This window comes from Anolis sagrei, chromosome X, assembly GCF_037176765.1.
Source record: "Anolis sagrei isolate rAnoSag1 chromosome X, rAnoSag1.mat, whole genome shotgun sequence".
Taxonomy (NCBI): Eukaryota; Metazoa; Chordata; class Lepidosauria; order Squamata; family Dactyloidae; genus Anolis; species Anolis sagrei.
This window is the reverse complement of record NC_090034.1, coordinates 7,249,119-7,272,192: the sequence shown is the minus strand read 5'-3', so window position 1 is coordinate 7,272,192 and position 23,074 is coordinate 7,249,119. Positions and strand designations below refer to the sequence as shown.

General features: G+C 42.9%; 1 protein-coding gene across 5 annotated transcripts in view; it reads left to right on the top strand.

The window, feature by feature from the left end:
• Positions 1 to 23,074, top strand: part of LOC132782172 (protein sidekick-1) — a 986,469-nt gene that overhangs the window by 306,480 nt on the left and 656,915 nt on the right. For all 5 annotated transcript variants that reach the window (XM_067473286.1, XM_067473289.1, XM_067473288.1 and 2 more), the window contains exon 5: positions 5,311 to 5,444. In XM_067473286.1, coding sequence (XP_067329387.1) covers positions 5,311 to 5,444 — 134 coding nt within the window. The remainder of the gene's footprint in view (positions 1 to 5,310; positions 5,445 to 23,074) is intronic.

Below are 23,074 nucleotides of genomic sequence, written 5' to 3'. Positions count from 1 at the left end.
TAGCGTATTTCGCGGTCGCGTCCACCATTAACGAATCAATTCGTTATTGTTTCGGAAATCGATTCGTTAATTTTTTACCATTTACGAAATTTCGTAAATATCGAACTTTTTAAAAGGAAAATTTTGTAATTATTTTAAATATCGAAACAAAAAAAAACCCCAAATACAAATCGATCTTAGAAACAATTTTTTTCGTTGTTACCCAGGCCTAATAACTAAATTAATCCTGACAAACACTTGGGGACCCACAGGTTGACAACCACTGGTTTAACCCATTGCGCTACTGGGGGCTCCTCGGTATTTACTGACTGCACGGCTGCATGGAGACTATGCCTCCACTAACTTAAGAAGGAGGGCAATTATAGCTGCCAATTGCTCTCCCTTCCCTCTATGGCTTTTCCACTAAGCATGTAAATCAACCATTCATACCTCCTCTTGGTGTATAAAATTGAGTGAGCAGCACAGACCATCAATCGACAATTTTGTTCATTCATTCAGTCGTCTCCGACTCTTCGTGACCTCATGGACCAGCCCACGCCAGAGCTCCCTGTCGGCCGTCACCACTCCCAGCTCCTTCAAGGTCAGTCCAGTCACTTCAAGGATGCCGTCCATCCATCTTGCCCTTGGTCGGCCCCTCTTCTTTTTACCTTCCACCTTCCCCAGCATAATTGTCTTCTCCAGGCTTTGCTGTCTCCTCATGAAGTGGCCAAAGGACTTCAACTTTGTCTCTAGTCTCCTTCCCTCCAATGAGCAGTCGGGCTTTATTTCCTGGAGGATGGACTGGTTGGATCTTCTCGCAGTCCAAGGCACTCTCCACACTTTCCTCCAACACCACAGCTCAAAAGCATCTATCTTCTTTCGCTCAGCCTTCCCTAAGGTCCAGCTCTCACATCCGTAGGTGACTACAGGGAATACCATGGCTTTGACTAGGCGGATCTTTGTTGCCAGTCTGATGTCTCTTTACTATTTTATCGAGACTGGACATTGCTCTCCTCCCAAGAAGTAAGCGTCTTCTGATTTCCTGGCCACAGTCTGCATCTGCAGTCATCTTTGCGCCTAGAAATACAAAGTCTGTCACAGCCTCCACATTTTCTCCCTCTATTTCCCAGTTGTCAATCATTCTTGTTGCCATAATCTTGGTTTTTTTGATGTTTAGCTGCAGCCCGGCTTTTGCGCTTTCTTCTTTCACCTTGATTAGAAGGCTCCTCAGCTCCTCCTCGCTTTCGGCCATCAGAGCGGTATCATCTGCATATCTGAGGTTGTTAATGTTTCTTCCAGCAATTTTCACCCCAGCTTTGCATTCATCCAGCCCCGCACATCCTCGCATGATGTGTTCTGCATACAAGTTAAAAAGGTTGGGTGAGAGGATGCAGCCTTGCCGTACTCCTTTCCCAATCTTGAACCAGTCTGTTGTTCCGTGGTCAGTTCTGACTGTTGCTACTTGGTCCTTGTACAGATTCCTCAGGAGAGAGACAATCGACAATAGTTTGTTCTTAATATTCAGTATCTTTGGATTCTTTCTTCCCATGTTCCCTTCCTTCACAGTGGATGCTATTGTTCTCTTAATGTTGCAATTTACTAAAATTAAGTAAAACATACTAACTTTGCACTAAAACAGTATGAACAGACATAATATGCTCAACCTTAATTGCATCATATACCTTGGTGGTATCTCCCAGAGCCAAATAGCGCAAGCTGCAGAAGAACTGAGAATGGACGTAACATTTTTTTTAACTTTCACCCCTTGGTCTTTCTTTGTAGCCAAGAGTGGTGGAGCAGTGGAGCTTTTAAAAATAACCTAACCCCCTTTTACAGTGCTGGGTTTCTCACCCAAATTGCATCCTTTCTGCCTCCTGCTGTGATGAGCTCCAGCAGGAGGGGGAATAGATTGGGAAGACAGTGTCAAGGGGTTGGCCTAAAGCAGCCCTGGCCCAGCGTGACTTCCCCAATCAACATCAGAAGCCTCCTCAGATCCCTATGGTAAAACTATATGTCAGGAGATCTTGTCACAGATCTTAGGTGCCTCATATAGATTGACACAAGTACTCTTCTTGCACTAATGTACAGGGGACACAAGAATTGCAAAATTACATCTAGGTGGGTTTATATTTCTGAAACACCAGCCACGTATTTTTAAATGTAAATTGCAATTGATATTGAGGGATGTTTCAAAACTGGTGTTTCATTTCTCTTTTTTAATATGTGATATACATGTTATATAGTTTTAACTATGTTTTAATTAATGCCGTAAAAGTGTCGGTTTGATTGTGCGGTGGGTCAATGCCAGTTAAACATTTGCTCCATACTGATTTAGCTGTTTTGTGTTCTGTTTTAAGTGCTTTGAGTCCAGTTTCGAAGGAAGAGAGGATGCCAAATAAATAAACAAAGGAATAAGAATTTTTCCTGACTTTATTTTTTTTAAAAATAGGCAAATTCAAAAAATTATTTATTTATTTATTTACAGCTTTTATATTCCGCCCTTCTCACCCCGCAGGGGACTCAGGGCGGATTACAGTGTACACATATATATGGCAAACATTCAATGCCAATTTTGACTTACAACATATACAGACATACACAGAGGCTATTTAACTTTTTCTGGCCGCCAGGGGAGCTGTCACTTTCATCGTCCATCTGCGACGCTGATGAAGCACTTCTGCATTCCCCGCATGCTTCCCCGCTGGAATGCTTTGCTGGAGTCTTCTTTATGGCCTCATAAATTAGATAATTTAGCCTTCCCACACTTTAAGGTGGTACCTTATTTTCCTACTTGACAGATGCAACTGTCTTTCGGGTTGCAAAGGTCGACAACAGACTACACAATTGGTTGGAAACCCACTCCAACCCGGGCTGGCTTCGAATCCATGACCTTTAGGTCAGAGTGATCTTAATGCAGCTGACACTCAGCCAGCTGCACCACAATCCCGGTGCTCCTCACTGTTCCAAGAGAAAACTTAATGTCAAGGGAAAACTTAATGTCAAGGGAAAAAGACTCTTCTGAGCTTACATAGCACTTGTGCATGCTGGAAACAGTGTTTTGGCTTCTCTGCTCCAACACATTTAAAGTCCTATAAAAGCAAAAAGCAGGAATAAGAATCTTCAAATATCTAACTTTTTTAAAAGGAAGAAATTAACCAATCTGAGTTCAATACTGATTGTGCTATTCAGATAACCCAGGGCCTGTCATACAGGAATATACATCTAAAGCGCTCCTCGAAAATGCCAGCCAGACATCTGTTTCAAGACTGTCAAAGATTGTGTCACTAATCTCTGAGACAACTTCTTCCACTGCTGAACAATTCTTACAATACGGACATTCTTCCAATGTTTAGATCTTGTTTCATGGTTGAAAAGCAAACACATGTTATCCAGAAGTTCAGTCGTGGAAAGATCTTTATGGCTTTATCTGTGCATGAATGTGCATGCCACAGACACCTACGTCCTTCTACTTCGAGAGGAATTTTTAAAACATATGGTCAATTTGTCTTAATGTATATGCTTAGCAGGTTGCCGTGGCACAGCGGGTTAAACCCCTAAGCTGCAGAACTTGCTGACCGGAAGGTTGGTGGTTCGAAACCACGGGACATGGTGAATTCCTATTGTTAGCCCCAGCTTCTGCCAACTTAGCAGTTTGAAAACATGCAAATGTGAGTAGATTGATAGGTACCGCTTCGGCGGAAGGTAACGGCACTTCACGCAGTCATTCTGGCCACATAACTTTTGAGGCGTCTACGGACAATGCAGGCTCTTTGGCTTAGAAATGGAGATGAGTACCACCCCCCAGAGTCGGACTTGACTCGACTTAATGTCAAGGGAAAACCTTTAAATACTTACTTACTTTACTTTACTTTTACTTACTTAGGCGATCCCTCGTTTTCTGAGGAGGATTGTCTTCCAGTGTTCTTGTGGGTCCGTATGTGGCTGTGGAGCCCTATTCTTGCTCTGCATCTTCTTCCGCAGTGAGGGTATCGGTTTTCAGGTGGAAGGCGGTTTTGGTTGGGGTTGGCTTGATGCACCTTCCTCTTGGCACGCTTCTCCCTTTTGCCCTCCATTTGTGCCTCTTCAAATTCTGCAGCACTGCTGGTCACAGCTAACCTCCAGCTGCAGCGGTCAAGGGCCAGGGCTTCCCAGTTCTCAGTGTCTATGCCAGAGTTTTTAAGGTTGGATTTGAGGCCATCTTTAAATCTCTTTTCCTGCCCACCAACATTCTGTTTCCTGTTCTTGAGTTCGGAGTAGAGCAACTGCTTTGGGAGATGGTGATTGGGCATCCGGACAACATGGCCGGTCCAGCGGAATTGATGGTGGAGGACCATTGCTTCAGTGCTGGTGGTCTTTGCTTCTTCCAGCATGCTGATGTTTGTCCGCCTGTCTTCCCAAGAGATTTGCAGGATTTTCCGGAGGCAGCACTGATGGAATCGTTCCAGGAGTTGCATGTGACGTCTGTAGACAGTCCACGTCTCACAGGCGTATAGCAGGGTTGGGAGGACAATAGCTCTATAAACAAGCACCTTGGTATCCCTACGGATGTCCCGGTCCTCAAACACTCTCTGCTTCATTCGGAAAAATGCTGCGCACGCAGAGCTCAAGCGGTGTTGTATTTCGCTGTCGATGTTGGTGGAGAGGTGGCTGCCAAGGTAGCGGAAAGGATCAACATTTTCTAATGTTACACCATTAAGCTGTATCGCTGGCATTGGAGAGGGGTTGGCTGGTGTCTGCTGGAACAGCACCATAGTTCTTTCAATGTTTTTCAATGTTTAAATATATTTAGGTCATTATCATATCATAAATACCTGAGGTTCTGTGTCCCCCCCCTTTATCTTTTTTTATTTATTATTTTAAAATTATAAATACTGGTACTTATTTTAAAAAAATAATCAGACAATGTAGACGTCTAACAGTTATGCGACCCCCGAGCAACGACTATGAGAACGGATCCGATTTCAATTAAGACGCTATATATGTTGTTTGTTGATTTGTCCTGTCTGATCGTTAATTGTTGTGGATCAACGTCGCCGATCCTGTTGTTGTACTGTCGTGTTTTAATTGCACTGTAAACCGCATTGAGTCGCCTGCTAAGGGCTGAAAAATGCGGTATAAAAATGAAGTAAATAAATAAATAAATAACAATTGAAACTTGGCCCTTTTTAAAAGCTTGTCATTTTGCTGAGATTCACCTGTGACTGCCAACCAAGTGGGGTCTGCCAGGGTTCTCCTGTTAAAACCTGCCAAATGGACTATGCATATTTAACAACTTAATTCTTTTGGTCCTATTCTAACCAGCACTTTATTTTGCTTCCCTTCCAAATACAGAGCCATCACGCTAGAGAATCAGCTGGTCATCCTTGCAACATCAGCAGCAGACGCTGGGTGCTACTATGTCCAGGCGGTCAATGAAAGAAATGGAGAAAACAAGACAAGTCCATTTATTTATCTGAGCGTGACAAGTGAGTACTTATGTTTCAACACATGTTTTCTGAAATGGACATAGTACTGAATGCCAGAGAAAATAAGAGGGTTTTTTTCATGCACAGGAAAGCAATATTAGTGGTGCGGTCTTATCTGGTGTATTAGCTTCAAAAAACAGAAAGGAATTTGGTTTACAAGTGGGAAGTGTGTGGTAAACAAAGCAGAGTGAGTCAAAGAGGTTTTAAGAGCGCTTTCCATAAGATTTTTTTTAAATACATTTAGGTGCATTTTGAATGGAAGTCCATTACTTCTTGCATCACTGTTTTAGGAAGTTAGATTTTTCCTTCGTCTTATTTGATGGCATGCCAAACATTCCAGTAAGAAGATATTTTAGTATAGAAAGAGAAAGCTTGGCAGCTTTGTGAAACATGAAAGCAAAGTTTGAATTGTATTAATCACCTGTAATTGTATTGTCAGCCTTTTTGCAAATAGATGCTGGACTGGAATCATTTAGAAATTATCGTGGGTATTGTCTTTTAGTCACTTGTATGATGATGATGATGATGATGATGATGATGATGATGTGTGTAATAATATTCAAATGCCATCTATAGGAAGGAAGGAAAGCTGTTGTTTAGGAGGAACAGGATTTGTTTTTATCTTGTGTACTGTATGTGGGTCTCGCCCTTGAGATGCATCAGAGCCATAGAAAGAATCAAAACAGGAGTATCAAAGCATTAATGTAAATGGATTTTTGCTCAAATAGATATGATCTCTAAGGGGTCGCACATTATTTTTGTATTTGAATGTGAATACTTTCTGGGGCTGCATGTTGGACTGGGTGAGTGATTTGGAAAAATGTTATTTTTTGGAATCTATTCAGCCACAATTATTTATCTTTCAGTGCCGAGGATAATGGCTCAGACCTTGAAATGATAGATATGGAAATTAATTGTTTCGTATTAAACATTAGAAATTGGGTGATTAATTAGATTGGGAGCAGATTGGGAGGTTTCCACAGTTGATTCCAGGAGTTCCTTCAAATTTCTCTGGCTGCTTTCCCTCAGTCTGGATTTTGCCTCCCTAGATGGACCTCAAAGCTTTTAATCTGATTGTCAAAGGCTTTCATGGCCAGATTCACTGGAATCCTGTGAGTTTTCCAGGCTGTCTGGCCATGTTCCAGAAGCATTCTCTTCTGACGTTTCACCCACATCTATGGTAGGCATCCTCAGAGGTTGTGAGGTCTGTTGGAAACTAGGCAAGTGGGGTTTATATATCTGTGCAATAATGTCTAGGGTGGGAGAAAGAATGCTTTTGTCTGCTTGGAACAAGTGTGAATGTTGCAATTGGCCACCTTGATTAGCATTGGATAGCCAAAATCTGCCTACCAGTATTTTTAAAAAACCCTCTAGAATCAGGACAGTAAATGAAGAGCAACACTCAAAAAACAAGGGAATCCCATAGAAGAAGCAATCAGAGCCAGCTAACACCTCCCAACAAAGGATTCCCCTAGGTTTTGGAGCTACAAGGCTATTCAGTGGTAATCAAGGTAGCCAATCACAACATTCACACCTGCCTCAAATGGACGAATTTTGGATTGTGATTTTAGTTACGAGATGCATGGGATTATTATTGGTGGCCCAATAATTTGTATTGTATATGTGTTTCATGTTTTAAATTGAATACTGTTTTTAATTGTTTTTAACTTTTTAGTTGTTGTAAACCGCAATGAGTCGCCGACTTAGGCTGAGATATTAGCGGTATACAAGCGCATAAATAAATAAATAAATATATAAAGGGGAGCACATGTCTCAGAGGCTCATTCGAAGCTGGGATGGGAAGGGAGAAGGGAGAATGGAGAAAGGGTAAACAAAGACAAAGACTAAAGGAAGGGAGGTTGTGTTGAAGGGAAGTTGGAAGAAGAACATGGCAGGCAAGCAAAAAGGAAGAAGGGCTGGGAGAAAAGCTGTTACCATCCATGCCTGCCTGCCTGGCTGGGCAGTGGGCACAGCCTGCCTTGCCGCTTGTGTGTTGTTGCTGTTGGGGTTTGGGTCGGGTGGGCACCACGAGGGTAGTGTGTGTGTGGGTGAGTGGCGTGTGTGGGAGCCACAGGGAGGAACCAAAGCACTTACTCCAACCTTTTTAAAAGTCAACGTTGTACCTGGTCTCTCTGGCCTCAGTGTTTTTTAGTTTGTGTTGCACATTGCCTCAAAAGAACTAGATCTCTCATCAATTCAAGCCACTCTTTAAACACAAACTCTCCTTCCCAAAGCAGTGAAATCATCTTCCAATGCAGAAAGGGCAGGGCTCTTTCTTTTTGTCTTTGTTTGCTTTGTCTTTGTTTGTGAGTTGCCTTAAGAAGACACTAGAAATCCCATACATTGCACGATCGCATCCGCCATTAACGAAGTGATTCGGAAATTTAGGAAAATTCTGAAAAAAAAAATAGGGAAAATTCAGAATTTAATTCCGAATCGAACCACCAGCACCCCTTACATCCGAAATGAGTTTTGAACAATTTTTTTTGGATCAACCAAGCCTAGTAACTACCTTGGAAATGTTACTGTGTTGGAACCTCTGTGTTATGTTATTCTATCTGTGCTGGTACAGCTGTACCAGAAGCTCCCACTTTATTTGCCTTGTATTAAGTGTTTGCCTGCAGCCCAAGGCTTGGGATTCTGCAGAAAGGTGGCTTCCTGTTAAAGTTTGCACTTATAGGGCAGGCCTCCTGTCCATCATCGTTAAGTTTGGTTCTGCCCGCTGTTCAGGACAATTGAGAAGGGAAGGAAGCCATTTCCAGTCAGTCTCAGCAAAGAAAGTCAATGTACAGGACGTGTACAGACTTTCTCCTGTACAAAGGCTTCAACCCTTAAGACCTCCCAGGGGAGAACAGTCTTAAGAGCATCTAAAGGTTCCCAAAGGTTCCCAGGGAAACAGCCGTACAGCCTCGAGGAATTTCGGAGGGAAAAACAGCTTTAAACATGAAGAACTCCAGCAAAGTAACTACGGGCCCACTGTTAGGTCCACTCGGTTTTGAGACGCAGTTCAGCCTGGTAGTGGATCCACATCAGTTAGGTTTAGGATCACAGTTAGCCTGGGAGAAGTTTGGAAAGGGATTTTCCTTTAGAGTAAAAGCAACAGTTTGACGCCACCAATTGCACAAAGCCTGGAAGCATTTGTTTAACCTTTTGAAGACAAAAGAAGTTTCTGTTGATTGTTCACCAATAAAAGACTTTGTTATATTTTACAAGCCCTCTAGAGACTGTTTATGGTGAAAATCCTTAAGAATTTCTCTTCGGGCCCCCTGGCTTCCCGCTGGGCTAAAGTTGCACGTCCTGTTTTAAAAGCAATTCGTTTCAAGTCCAGCGCGTGACAGAACACTATCCCTTTATGGAATAATAATCTTACTATTATACGTATTGGTCACAGTCTTGGAGAGAAATGGGGGTGTTCTCTTCCATGAGATTACTCCTTTGCAGCCAAGTGGTTTGGGTTGCTGCCATAAGAAGTAACAGTGATGTCCCATTGACTCCCACCTGAAGTTTTGTTAAAGAATTCCCCACAAAGGCTATTCTCCAATACTGATATATCGTAGCAGAGACTTGGCTAAGCTCAGATGTAATTTGCTTAATAACTCAATCCCATTCAGTTCAGCACAAAGCCTCATAAGGTAACGGCAGGCCTTGAATATCTTGCAACTTTTGCCACAGAGTCTTTATTTTACCATCGAACATAAGGTTGATCACTATTTTCCCCGAAGTTGCTTGAAAAGTCTTGAATAAAACGTGCCATATAACCCCGCTCTCATTTTTTTTTCTGGCAGCCCAAGAAAAACAGCTATACTTAGAATTTAATGACATTCATTTATAAAGCAGGCTTTAATGGTCTGTATTACATAACCACTAATGCACTGTGCAGCTCATTTTCTGATCTTAATTAACATTTGGGAATAGTCTGTCGGTAGCCATGTGAATAAAACATTTACAATGCAACACCATGGGGGACACAAATGGCATGGACATATCGAGAAGGAAACAAAATGGAGATAATTTGTAAGGCGGGTTGCAGAGTTCACGCAGGTGGTTCTTTCAGGAGGCGCAATGATTAAAAGAATTACTGGGAAAATGAGATCTAAAAGTTTGGGTTTTTGTTTCTCAGCCAAGAAAGAGGTGAGTTTCTTGGGCACCGTGGCTTTGATGATACGTTTGTGCCAGAAACAGCAGGTATCAGGTGAGGTGAATGCTTATTATGCTGTTAACACGTTTTAAAGTAAATATGATAAAACGAGGGTCTTGAGTTCACAGAGGAAAGGGATATTCTAAATTCAACAGACGTGAATGAATCAAAAAAGGATTTAAATCAGACAGAAATGGTCCTGAAGGTATAGGTAAAAGATGGTGGACTAGACATCAAAAGCAGCCGTTGAATAAGAGCCTCTGCAAAGTAAACCTGTTTTAAAACATTTAGACTGTACCTGGGAGAGATAACCAGTTGTGTGAAAAATGACGGGTTTCTCCAGCATGTTGAAGGCAAAGCTATTATTTCTGGGCTCTGGCTTCAGAACATTGTGAACATCTATACACTGGAGAAGATGAATATACTCAAGCTAAAAGATAAAATGGAGTCCTGATGGCATAGCGGCTTAAACTGCTGAGCTGCAGAACTTGCTTACCGAAAGGACACTGGTTCAAATCCAGGGAGCGGGGTGAGCTCCCACTATTAGCCCCAACTTCTGCCAACCTAGCAGTTTGAAACATGCAAATGTGAGTAGATCAATAGGTACTGCTCTGGCAGGAAGGTAACGGCGCTCCATGCAGTTACTTTATTTATTTATTTATTTATTTATTATTCGAATTTATATGCCGCCACTCCCCTGGGGCTCGGAGCGGCTTACAAGAATGGCTAAAATCTAACACAATTTAAAAACAATTTAAAACAATTTAAAAACAGCAATATCAAAAATCAAAGGCCTGTCAAAACAGATATGTCTTACATGCCCTGCAGAAAGCTGATAAGTCCCGCAAGGCACAGACTTCAGGTGGCAGAGTATTCCAGAGTGATGGTGCCACTGCTATAAAGGCTCTGCGTCTGGTTGCTGTTAGACGCAAGGTCTCGACGTTGGGAATTTCCAATAGATTTTGGTCCTCAGAAAGGAGGGATCTGTGGGGTTGGTAGGGGGTGAGGCGATCCCTCAGGTCCCTTATGCTGGCGGTCCCTTATGCTGGCCACATGACCTTGGAGGTGTCTATGGACAATGCCAGCTCTTTGGCTTAGAAATTTAGATGAGCACCAACCCCCAGAGTCAGACACAACTAGGCTTAATGTCAGGGGAAACCTTTACCTTTACCCTAAAAGATAAAATATAAGAGATGCCTGGGTTGTTGTAGGTTTTTTCGGGCTGTATGGCCATGTTCTAGCAATCTTTTGGTGAGAGGTGATTCGATGTCCCAGATTGTTTTCCCTCTGTTGTTTTGCTGTTGTAATTTTATTAAAGATTGCTCCAGGCACTGCCAAGCCATCAAATGCTAATCAAGGTGGTCAGTTGAAACATTCACACCTAGCTCCAGCAGACAAAAGTCCTTTGTCCCACCCTGGTCATTCCACAGATATATAAACCCCTTTTCCTAGTTCCAACAGACCTCACTACCTCTGAGGATGCTTGCCATAGATGCAGGCAAAACGTCAGGAGAGAGTGCCTCTACAACATGGCCATACAGCCCGAAAAAACCTACAACAACCCAGTGATTCCGGCCATGAAAGCCTTTGACAATACATAAGAGATGCCATTCTTGATAGCATCCTAGTTACTGTTTTCTGTAAGTGTATGTTGAAGCATTCAGGTCAACTTTAACCCTAAATCAAAGTTAGCCCTTGAAGACATTTCACCCCAGATCTCAATATATTTTCAAACTTTTCTTCTGCCAACCCATTCCCAAATGGCTCAGAGAAACTGGATAGTACTTTGGTATCCTGCCTTCCAACTGTCTCAAGTTGGTAGTAAATATTACAATAATAATGATAATGATAATAATAATAATACACTTTATTTATATTCTGCCCTTCTCCTCCAAGGGACTCAGAACAGATTTCAGCATTTCCATACACAGGCAAACATTGAATGCCTTTAAAATCATATACAATGACACGCAAACACTAACAAAGGCAGAGGCTTCTCGTTTCATTTCCAGTTTCTGGAGGCAGTGCTTATCTCTGGCTCTGGGGGATGTGTTGTTCTCCATTTCCAAGCTGAGGAAATGGAGAACAACCTGGTTTTCACCTCCGGGTTGTGTGGCCAGCAAAATTGCTTGGAGCATCTCTTTGCCTTTTCCTGCTGAAGCGGTACCTATTTATCAACTCACATTTCCATGTTTTTGAACTGCTAAGTTGGCAGGAGTTGGAGCTGACAGATGGGGGCTCACCCCATCTCATGGATTTGAACTGCCAACCTTTAGGTCAGCAGTTCAGCAGCACAAGGGTTCAACCTGTTGCGCCACCATGGCTGCTATAATTACAATTAATCTACTGTCCCCCTGCCACCCTACTTTTCAAACTGCTTTAAATTGGAATTGTCTCTCTCCTCCTCACGCTTTCTCTCTTTGTCCCTTGGATTACTTCCATTTCTCCTTTGCTTACTTTCATTTGTACGAACTGAGTTCCATTCCAGTGGGTTCAGGCAAAGGAAACGGATGCAGTTCTTCCTGGGTTGGCGTTTCTTCCCCATTCCTAATGTTTGCCATCTTGATCTCCCTCTGCTTGGCCAAGTGTATCCTGGCTTTCATCTGTGACAACAAGCTGGCATTTGGGAAGGGAGTGCACAGCACACAATCATTTCTCTGTAGTATAAGATAGCTATTTATAAGTAATGAAACATTTATTATCTTTGCTTCTTGCTTCTGGCGAACACATCACAGATGGTACTATTTGAAAAGATTCCTGGTTGAGGGAAGATGCTGTACTAAGGTGTGTGTTATTTCTCTGTGTGTATTTATTTATGCGGTAGATCTTGGGCTCACTTGGCACTCAAGATGATTTGCAATAAAACGAGAATGAGAAATAACATTGAGAAATCTATACGTCATAAAAGCAAAGCCATCAGAAGAAAAACATTCATTACAATACAATTAAGAGTGACATGTTAAACAGCATTAAAAGCTGAACAGGACAGTGTTCATTGCCTTTGTGATGCATTGCATAAAAGGAGACAGATCCAATATATCCTTCTAGGGCAGGCATGGGAAAACTTTGGCCCTCCAGCTGTCTTGGACTCCAACTCCCACAAATCCTAACAATCTCAGGCCACTTCCTTTCCCCCCTCAGCCCCTTAAGCGGCTGAGGGGGAAAAAAAGGAAAGGACTTGAAGCTGTTAGGAATTGTGGGAGTATGAGTCCAAGACACCTGGAGGGCCAAAGTTTGCCCATGCCTGTTATAGAGAGTCAGAAATATCCAATTCGTTTGTATCATATAGCTCAAGTATGGGTATACCCAGGCCTGGAGCTCGGCATGTTTAGCCTGAAGAAGAGAAGGATGAGAGGAGATATGATAGCCGTGTATAAATATGTGAGAGGAAGTCACAGGGAGGAGGAGGGAGCAAGCTTGTTTTCTGCTTCCTTGGAGACTAGGACGCAATGGAACAATGGCTTCAAACTACAAGAGAGGAGATTCCATCTGAACATGAGAACTTCCTGACTGTGAGAGCCGTTCAGCAGTGGAACTCTCTGCCCCGGAGTGTGGTGGAGGCTCCTTCTTTGGAAGCTTTTAAACAGAGGCTGGATGGGCATCTGTCAGGGGTGTTTTGAGTGCAACATTCCTGCTTCTTGGCAGAATGGGGTTGGACTGGATGGCCCATGAGGTCTCTTCCCACTCTTTGATTCTATGGGGGGTCGGATGCAGCCCCTTAGGCTCTCTTTCACCACCCTATCTTTCCTTTGTTCTTTCTTTCCCTACCTCCCCTCCCTCTTTCTCCTTTCCTCCCTCCCTCCCTCCCTCCCTCCCTTCCTTCCTTCTTTCCTCCCTCCCTTCCCTTTCTCTTTCTCTTTCCTTCTCTCTTTCCTTCCTTCTTCCCTTCCTTCCTTACCTCCCTCTTACTCCCACCCTCTTCCTTTCCTTTCACCCTTTTGTCTTTCCTTCCATCCTTCTCTTCTTCCTTCCTTTTCTTTTTCATCCTGGGGGATGTTTAGATGGAAGAAGAGACGATAGAGAGAGAACATGAGAACCATATTTCAAGATTTAAAAGGGTGTCCCATTGAGGGAGCAGGACTGACTTTCTGCTGCTCTAGAGATCAAGGCACAAGGGAATAATGGTTTCAAATGGCAGGGAAAGAGATTTGACTGGGAAAAATAGGAAGAACATCCTGGAGAGTGGCATAGGCTACCTTGGAGTGTGGTGGAGGCTTTTCCACAGAGGCTGTCTATTGGGAGTGCTTTGATTGGGCCTTCTTGCATGGCAGGGGGTTGGATTGGATGGCCCTTTGGGGTCTCTTCCAATTCTAGGATTTTAGGATAATAATAATAATACTTTATTTATACCCCGCTCTATCTCCCCCAGGGGGACTCGGTGCGGCTTACATGAGGCCACGCCCATAGTACAGTACACACATTATACTACAAAAACATAACAATACCAGGAAATAAAATACATAAAATGCAAAAATCAATATAATAAGCGAACAACAGTATAAAAACAAATAATTAAAAACAAAGGATTTCACTATGCAGGGCCACATTCAAGGATAAAAATTTTAAAACACTGGGAGATAGGACAATGTAAAATTATCAGAATGAGTATCCGAGAGTGAGGGAAGATTTAATTGCACGAGCCATAAATAAAGTGCTTCTAAGGACATTTTGTGCAAAGTTTGGTCAGGGAGTATCTTACATTCAATCACTGAAGGCACATTGGAATAGCCCGGTTTTCGATTCCTCCTGACAATTGCCAGCGTGGGGGCTTGCCTAATATCTCTGGGGAGTGAGTTCCAGAGCTGGGGGGCCACCACAGAGAAGGCACTCTCATCCCTGCGAGTCGCACTTGAGATGCAGGCGGGTGCGAGAGAAGAGCCTCTCCAGAAGATCGAAGAGATCGTGTGGGTTCGTACATGGAAATATGGTCGCACAGGTGGGTGGGTCCCAAACCATTCAGGGCATTGTGGGTCAAGACCTTCACCTTGAATTGGGCCCGGATAATAAATGGCAGCCAGTAGAGCTCCTTAAACAGGAGGGTTGACCGCTCCCTGTAATTTGCACCAGTTAATAATCTGGCTGCCGCCCATTGGACCAATTGGAATTTCCGGGCCGTCTTCAAGGGCAGCCCCATGTAGAGCGCATTGCAATAGTCCAAACTAGAGGTAACTAAGGCGTGGACCACCGTGGCCAAATCTGACTTCACGAAGTACGGTCGCAGCTGGCACACGATTATATATCAGGAGTAGGCAATACTGGGTCTAATGGATACATCTTTTCTCTCCTAACCAATATCTCATCCTGACCAAGGCCAATCCTTTTGGGATCCAAATATTTCTTGTCTTTCCTTCACTTTCTGCTTTCGAAAGAGAAGAGGAAGGGGAGGAAAGGGAAGGAAAGGGACTTGGGGAGAACCTCCTCCTTCCTGGCCTGCCCACCCCACTGTGGCCCACCATGCGGTCCCCAAGTTAGAAAGTTTGCCCATGCCTGATATAGCTGAAGTGCAAAGTCTTTCTTCCCCAAACTGTTAGCACTGATGGCAAAGCTCATAAAGAATCCATTTCTTCTTTCCATTTCAGTGTTGAGATGAGTTGGAGAAAATTACACATTGTCACTAAAATCACTCTGGAATTGATAAGACAATTACCTTTAGACCAGAGTCTGTTATCTCTCTCTCTTAAGTAATGTGTCCTACCCTCCAGAATTGGTTTCAGGACAATATTATATCTCTTTCTATACGATTCTCTCTCAATATTTTATGAAAAGATGCAAAGAGCGGAGTCTGAGTAAATGACTGAAAAGGCAAGTATGCAGAATGTGAGAATCAATAAGCTCTCCTTTGGCAGCTTGGACTGCTTTTGCGACATTAATCATTTGGAACTTCAATTCAGTTCCTCGCTGCTGACTTCTCTCTTCAATTTATGAAATATAGAGGTGCATGCCACCTAAGCAGATGTGTTTAATAAATTAGATAGTCTTGGTCCCATTTCGTAATAGTTGTTGTTGTTCATTCGTTCAGTCGCCTCCGACTCTTCGTGACCTCATGGACCAGCCCACGCCAGAGCTCCCTGTCGGCCGTTACCACCCCCAGCTCCCTCAAGGTCAGTCCAGTCACTTCAAGGATGCCATCCATCCATCTTGCCCTTGGTCGGCCCCTCTTCCTTTTGCCTTCCACTTTCCCCAGCATAATTGTCTTCTCTAGGCTTTCCTGTCTCCTCATGATGTGGCCAAAGTACTTCAACTTTGTTTCTAGTATCTTTCCCTCCAGTGAGCAGTCGGGCTTTATTTCCTGGAGGATGGACTGGTTGGATCTTCTCGCAGTCCAAGGCACTCTCAGAACTTTCCTCCAACACCACAGCTCAAAAGCATCGATCTTCCTTCGCTCAGCCTTCCCTAAGGTCCAGCTCTCACATCCGTAGGTTACTACAGGGAATACCATGGCTTTGACTATGCGGATCTTGGTTGCCAGTCTGATGTCTCTACTCTTTACTATTTTATCGAGACTGGACATTGCTCTCCTCCCAAGAAGTAAGCGTCTTCTGATTTCCTGGCCACAGTCTGCATCTGCAGTAATCTTTGCACCTAGAAATACAAAGTCTGTCACGGCCTCCACGGTTTCTCCCTCTATTTTCCAGTTGTCAATCATTCTTGTTGCCATAATCTTGGTTTTTTTGACGTTTAGCTGCAATCCGGCTCTTGCGCTTTCTTCTTTCACCTTGATTAGAAGGCTCCTCAGCTCCTCCTCGCTTTCGGCCATCAGAGTGGTGTCATCTGCATATCTGAGGTTGTTAATGTTTCTTCCAGCAATTTTCACCCCAGCTTTGCATTCATCCAGCCCCGCACATCGCATGATGTGTTCTGCATACAAGTTAAAAAGGTTGGGTGAGAGGATGCAGCCTTGCCGTACGCCTTTCCCAATCTTGAACCAGTCTGTTGTTCCGTGGTCAGTTCTGACTGTTGCGACTTGGTCCTTGTACAGATTCCTCAGGAGAGAGACAAGGTGGCTTGGTATGCCCATCCCACTAAGAACTTGCCACAATTTATTATGATCCACACAGTCAAAGGCTTTAGAATAGTCAATGAAGCAGAAGTAGATGTTTTTCTGAAACTCCCTGCCTTTCTCCATTATCCAGCGGATATTGGCAATCTGGTCTCTCGTTCCTCTGCTTTTTCTAAACCCAGCTTGAACATCTGGCAACTCTCGCTCCATGTATTGCTGGAGTCTTCCTTGCAGGATCTTGAGCATTACCTTACTGGCATGAGAAATAAGGGCCACTGTACGGAAGTTTGAGCAGTCTTTCGCATTTCCCTTTTTTGGTATGGGGATATAAGTTGATTTTTTCCAGTCTGATGGCCATTCTTGTGTTTTCCATATTTGCTGGCAAATGGCATGCATCACCTTGACAGCATCATCTTTTAAGATTTTAAACAGTTCAGCTGGGATCCCGTCGTCTCCTGCTGCCTTGTTGTTAGCAATGCTTCTTAAGGCCCATTCAACCTCACTCCTCAGGATGTCTGGTTCTAATTCATTCACCACACCGTCAAAACTATCCTCAATATTATTATCCTTCCTATACAGATCTTCTGTATAGTCTCGCCACCTTCTCTTGATCTCTTCAGCTTCTGTTAGGTCCCTGCCATCTTTGTTTCTTATCATACCAATTTTTGCCTGAAATTTACCTCCAATGTTTCTAATTTTCTGGAAGAGGTCTCTTGTCCTTCCTATTCTGTTGTCTTCTTCCACTTCCATGCATTGCTTATTTAAAAATAGTTCCTTATCTCTTCTGGCTAACCTCTGGAATTGCGCATTTAACTGGGCATATCTCCCCTTTTCACTGTTTCCTTTTGCTTTCCTCCTTTCTTGGGCTACTTCCAGTGTCTCAGCAGACAACCATTTTGCCTTCTTGGTTTTCTTTTTCTTTGGAACGTACTTTGTTGCCGTCTCCTGAACAATGTCTCGGACTTCTGTCCATAGTTCTTCTGGGACTCTGTTTACTAAATCTAGTCCTTCAAATCTGTTCTTCACTTCCACTGTATATTCGCTAGGAATGTTAGTGAGATCATATCTAACTGGTCTGTGTATTTTCCCTGATCTCTTTAGTTTTATTCTAAACTGGGCAATAAGAAGTTCGTGATCTGAGCTACAGTCAGCCCCAGGTCTTGTTTTCACCGACTGGATAGATGTCCGCCACCTTTGGCTGCAAAGGATGTAGTCAATCTGATTGCTCCAGCAAAGGATCACCGCCTTGTCGGGGCGCTGGAGCTTGAGCACCTCAATGATGTCATGAGCGAAACCGTGAAGGGCCACCCAAGACGGGACGGTTGTGGCAGAGAGGTCAGACCAAGCGTGATCCCTGGGGAAGGCAATGGCAAACCACTCCAGTATCCTTGCCAAGAAAACTAAATGGACCAGTACAACAAGAGATATGTCGGTATGCCATTGGAAGATGGGACTCCCAGGTCGGAAGATGGCCAAAATGCTACTGGGGAGGAGCAGAGGATAAGTTCAACTAGCCCCAGATGTGATGACGCAGCTAGCTCAAAGCCGAAAGGAAGGCTAGCGGCCGACGGTACTGGAGGCGAACGACGAATCCGATGCTCTAAAGATCAACACACCATAGGAACCTGGAATGTAAGATCTATGAGCCAGGGCAAATTGGATGTTGTTATTGGTGAGATGTCAAGACTAAAGATAGACATTCTGGGGGTCAGCGAACTGAAATGGACTGGAATGGGCCACTTCACATCAGATGACCACCAGATCTACTACTGCGGACAAGAGGAACATCGAAGAAATGGAGTAGCCTTCATAATTAATAAGAAATTCGCTAAAGCGGTGCTTGGATATAACCCAAAAAATGACAGAATGATCTCAATTCGAGTGCAAGGAAAGCCTTTCAACATCACAGTGATCCAAATATACGCCCCAACCACAGCTGCTGAAGAAGCAGAAGTAGATCAGTTCTATGAGGATCTGCAGGACCTACTGGATAATACACCAAAAAGAGACATTATTTTCATTACAGGAGACTGGAACGCCAAGGTGGGAAGTCAAATGACAACAGGGATCACAGGCAAGCATGGTCTGGGAGAACAAAATGAAGCGGGACGCAGGCTGATAGAATTTTGCCAGGAAAACTCACTGTGTATAACAAACACTCTCTTCCAACAACCTAAAAGACGGCTTTATACATGGACCTCACCAGATGGTCAACACCGAAATCAGATTCGTAATAGTATCCCCAATAATACAGGATGTTTTGCAGACTTTGATGTCTTTTTTAAAAAACTAATGCAAGCATTGAAAAACATTAAATAAGATGGATGTCATTTTTAAAAAATCTTTCCAGCCAGCATTTCTCGAGAGTCAAAAGGTAATAAAGCCAATTATTATTTAATGAAGATACATCTTTCTCCCAAACATTGCAACACTGGAAGGAAGGTATTATCTTGGTGATAGGAGTAAAGGAGTAAAGGACTAAAATTAGTCTTGTCTTAGCTATAGTGTAATTAAGTGGAAGGATGTCATTTTGTGCTGGCCAGCTTCCATTTGCAATAACAAGTGGTCTGTTCCAAGGCAAAAGAGGCACCGACAGTACATGAAATACATCAACTTGCCTAATTATGAAATTAGTAGTTAATCATTTAATGAAACTCTCCAAGAAACAAACATTTGGAGTCCGTTGTGCTTAATTGTACTGACCCTCATTCCATAGACTTTCCAGGTAGTCTCATTGGTTTTAATTCTCTGTCAATAGCACTTCATAATATTGTTGGAAAAGTACTTGATCTCAGAGTCAGAATAATAATATTGTCAAGGCAGAAGCTAAAGAACAAGCAGACAAGCCATCATTTTAGTTTTGTCTGTAAAACATATGAAAGTCACTTTACCCAACAATATGTGTGAAGAGTCAAATATAATGCGGAAAAGAGGGGGACATAAAGTGGTTGGTCATTTGAGTGATGTAGGAAGAGTGCAGGAAGTTTACAAATGGCAACCTCATAATTAATAATTATTATAGGTATGCAGTAGTTGCTAACTCTGACATTTCCAACTCTGACAAGTTGAAATTAAATCTAGACAAGACAGAGGTACTCCTGGTCATAAGATGGAACATGGTATAAGGTAACAACCAGTGTTGAATGGGGTTACGCTCACCCTGAAATTGCAGGTCTGCAGTCTGGGATGATCGTGGATTCATGCTTGGGCAATGCAGCGTTTGGTATTCCTCTGGATACTCTGGATACAGGCCAATGGATACTCCACCTCAGACATCAGAAGAGCTGCAAGACCAAGAACAAGCCACGAGAGTAAAGATGAAGATCCACCCAGAGGAAAAGTGTTCTTGCCATACATCAAGGGAACCACTGACCGCAGATGGAAGCTGATGAGGAAACACAACATACAAACAATCTACAAACCCACCAAGAAAATCCAACAAATGCTACGTTCAGCAAAGGACAAGAGGGATCCTCTCACCTCTGCAGAAGTTTACCGTATTCCATGCAGCTGTGGACAAGTCTACATAGGGACCACCAAACGCAGCAGCATTGCCCAAACAAGAATCAAGGAACACGAAAGGCACTGCAGACTACTTCAACCAGAGAAGTCAGCCATAGCAGAGCACCTGATGAACCAAACTGGACACAGCATATTATTTGAGAACACAGAAATGCTGGACCACTCTCACAACCACCATGTCAGACTACACAGAGAAGCCATTGAAATACACAAGCATCTGGACAATTTCAACAGAAAGGAAGAAACCATGAAAATGAACAAAATCTGGCTACCAGTATTAAAAAACTCTAAAATTACAACAGCAAAACAACAGAGAGTAAACTATCAGGCACATCAAATCATTCTCAACAAAAGATTCCCCCCAGGCACTTCCAAGCCATTAAATGCTAATCAAGGTGGTCAGTTGAAACATTCACACCTAGCTCCAGCAGACAGAAGTCCTTTGTCCCACCCTGGTCATTCCACAGATATATAAACCCATTTTCCTACTTCCAACAGACCTCACTACCTCTGAGGATGCTTGCCATAGATGCAGGCAAAACGTCAGGAGAAAATGCCTCCAGAACATGGCCATATAGCCCGGAAAAGCCTACAACAAACCAGTGATTCCGGCCATGAAAGCCTTCGACAATACAACAAGATGAGTTCATAGCAGACAAGATCACTCTGCTGCCTGTTGTATTGGATCACACGTCGGACACTTCCCAAGTGTCTAGGACTGTGTGATGTATCGGCGAATGATGCATGCAGATCCCAATAAGGTGGCCGTTTGCAGTTGGCGGATGGTAATTTTGTCATTGCCGATTGTGTTTAAGTGCAGACTGAGGTCTTTAGGCACTGCACCCAGTTTGCCGATCACCACTGTGACCCCTTTACTGACTTGTGCCAGAATCTTTGCAGTTTGTCCTTTAAATCCTGATATAATGTCAGCTTTTCCGGTTGTTTCTCTTCAATCCTGCTTTCACCCGGGACTGCAACATCAACAATCCATATTTCGTTTTTTAACACAATCGTGAGGTCAGGAGTCTTATGCTCCAAAACTCAGTCAGTCTGAATTCGGAAGTCCCAGAGTAGTTTGACGTGTTCATTTTCTGTAACTTTTTCCGGCTTGTGATCCCACCAGTTATTTGTCGCGGGCAGATGGTATTTGTGGCACAAGTTCCAATGAATCTTCTGAGCAACGGTGTTGTGCCTCTGATTGTAGTCTGTCTGCACAATCTTCTTGCAGCAGCTGAGGATGTGATCTATTGTTTCATCTGCTTCCTTGCAAAGTCTGCATTTGGGATCTGTCATCAACTTTTCAATTCTGGCTTTGATGGCATTGGTTCTAATGGCTTGTTCTCATTATTATTATTATTATTATTATTATTATTATTATTATTATTATTTATATTAACTTCTACTTATAGAAACATTTTACATTTCCCCCTGTGTTCATTTGGAGAAATTAAGTATAATGATAATTGTGTGTGTGTGTGTTGTACATCACATAATTGGTGTCACCCAGCTGTGCAGCTGAAAAACTAGGTAGTAATGAACCTGGGATCAGGTCATCATTATGCTGTCTAGACCTGGTTAACAACCTTACTGCAGTGTTTTGGTCCAGGTGTTGTGTCTGGGCAGTATTCAAAACCAGACCCATATAAACTGTATCCGATTAATTTGAGGAAGAGGTTGCCGAGTATGCAAAACTGTGGCAAGACTAGTAAATCAGTGAATTTATTGTTGCAGCTACAGATGAGTACACAGTAAATCAAAACATATAAATCAAAACATTTTAAGATACTTTCAAATGGAAGGGGGAAACTGTAACTTTCACAAAACCTGGAAGAAATCCTACTCTAATAAGTGATCCCAATATTCCAGCAATTCGCAATCTACAATTTAAGCTAAGTGTCTCATATGATACAATTCTCTTTCTAGTTTAAAAAGCTAACAAAGCTAGCATTTGGCCATGCGACAAAGGGAAGACATTTGACAGCAAATCCATTCTGCCTTTGAGTCTAGGAAATTGTCAGAAAACTAATTCGATGCCCTTACCCTTGTTAATAATACTCCTTGTTAATAATGTCCCCTTCCCCTGCTGAACCCTGAGAGTGTAGCTGACTAATTACCAAAAAGTACATTTTTATCTAAGAATGATGGCATTGCATGCAGGACTTTTAAATGCTGAGCCAGAAATCATGACTTGTGTGTATGTTCCATCTACTAATGAGGAATAGGAATACATTTACAGAACTCAAGCTAACATATTTACCTACTGGCTCTCTTTCCAATTATATCAGTAGAAGGATTGAACTAAATCAAGGGTCCTCAAACTTTTTAAGCCAAGGTTACAGTCTCTCAGACTGTGGGGGCTAGAGTATAGTTTGAAAAAAAATTATGAATGCATTCACATGCACACTGCACATATGTTATTTGTAGCGCAAAAGCCCAATGAAAGAACAATACAATATTTAAACTGAAGAACAATTTTAACCAACATAAATGTACAAGTATTTCAATGGGAAGTGTGGGCCTGCTTTTGGCTGATGAGAAAGTCAAGTTAATTAGGATTGTTGTTGTTATGTACCTTCAAATCATTTCAGACTTAGGGCAACCCCACGTCTAAAGATTAGGGAGGGGACCAAGTAAATTATCCTGGAGAGCTGCATCCAACCTTTGGGTCTTTGTTTGGGGACCCCTGAACCAAATGATCTAGCAATAGTATATCTGGTCAGATGGCTTGCAATTGACATATCAACCTAAAATGGTGACAGCCTCTTCACATCACCAAAGCCACCTGCCCTGCCTTTGGCAGTGGTGGTGTTGAAACAGCCCCAACTTGTCAAGCCGATCCTTCAGGGCACTTGTATTAAATGCAAGTGAAAATTTTCCCGAATGAAGCAGAGAGTGTTTGAGGACCGGGACATCCGTAAGGATACCAAGGCGCTTGTCTATAAAGCTATTGTCCTCCCAACCCTGCTATAT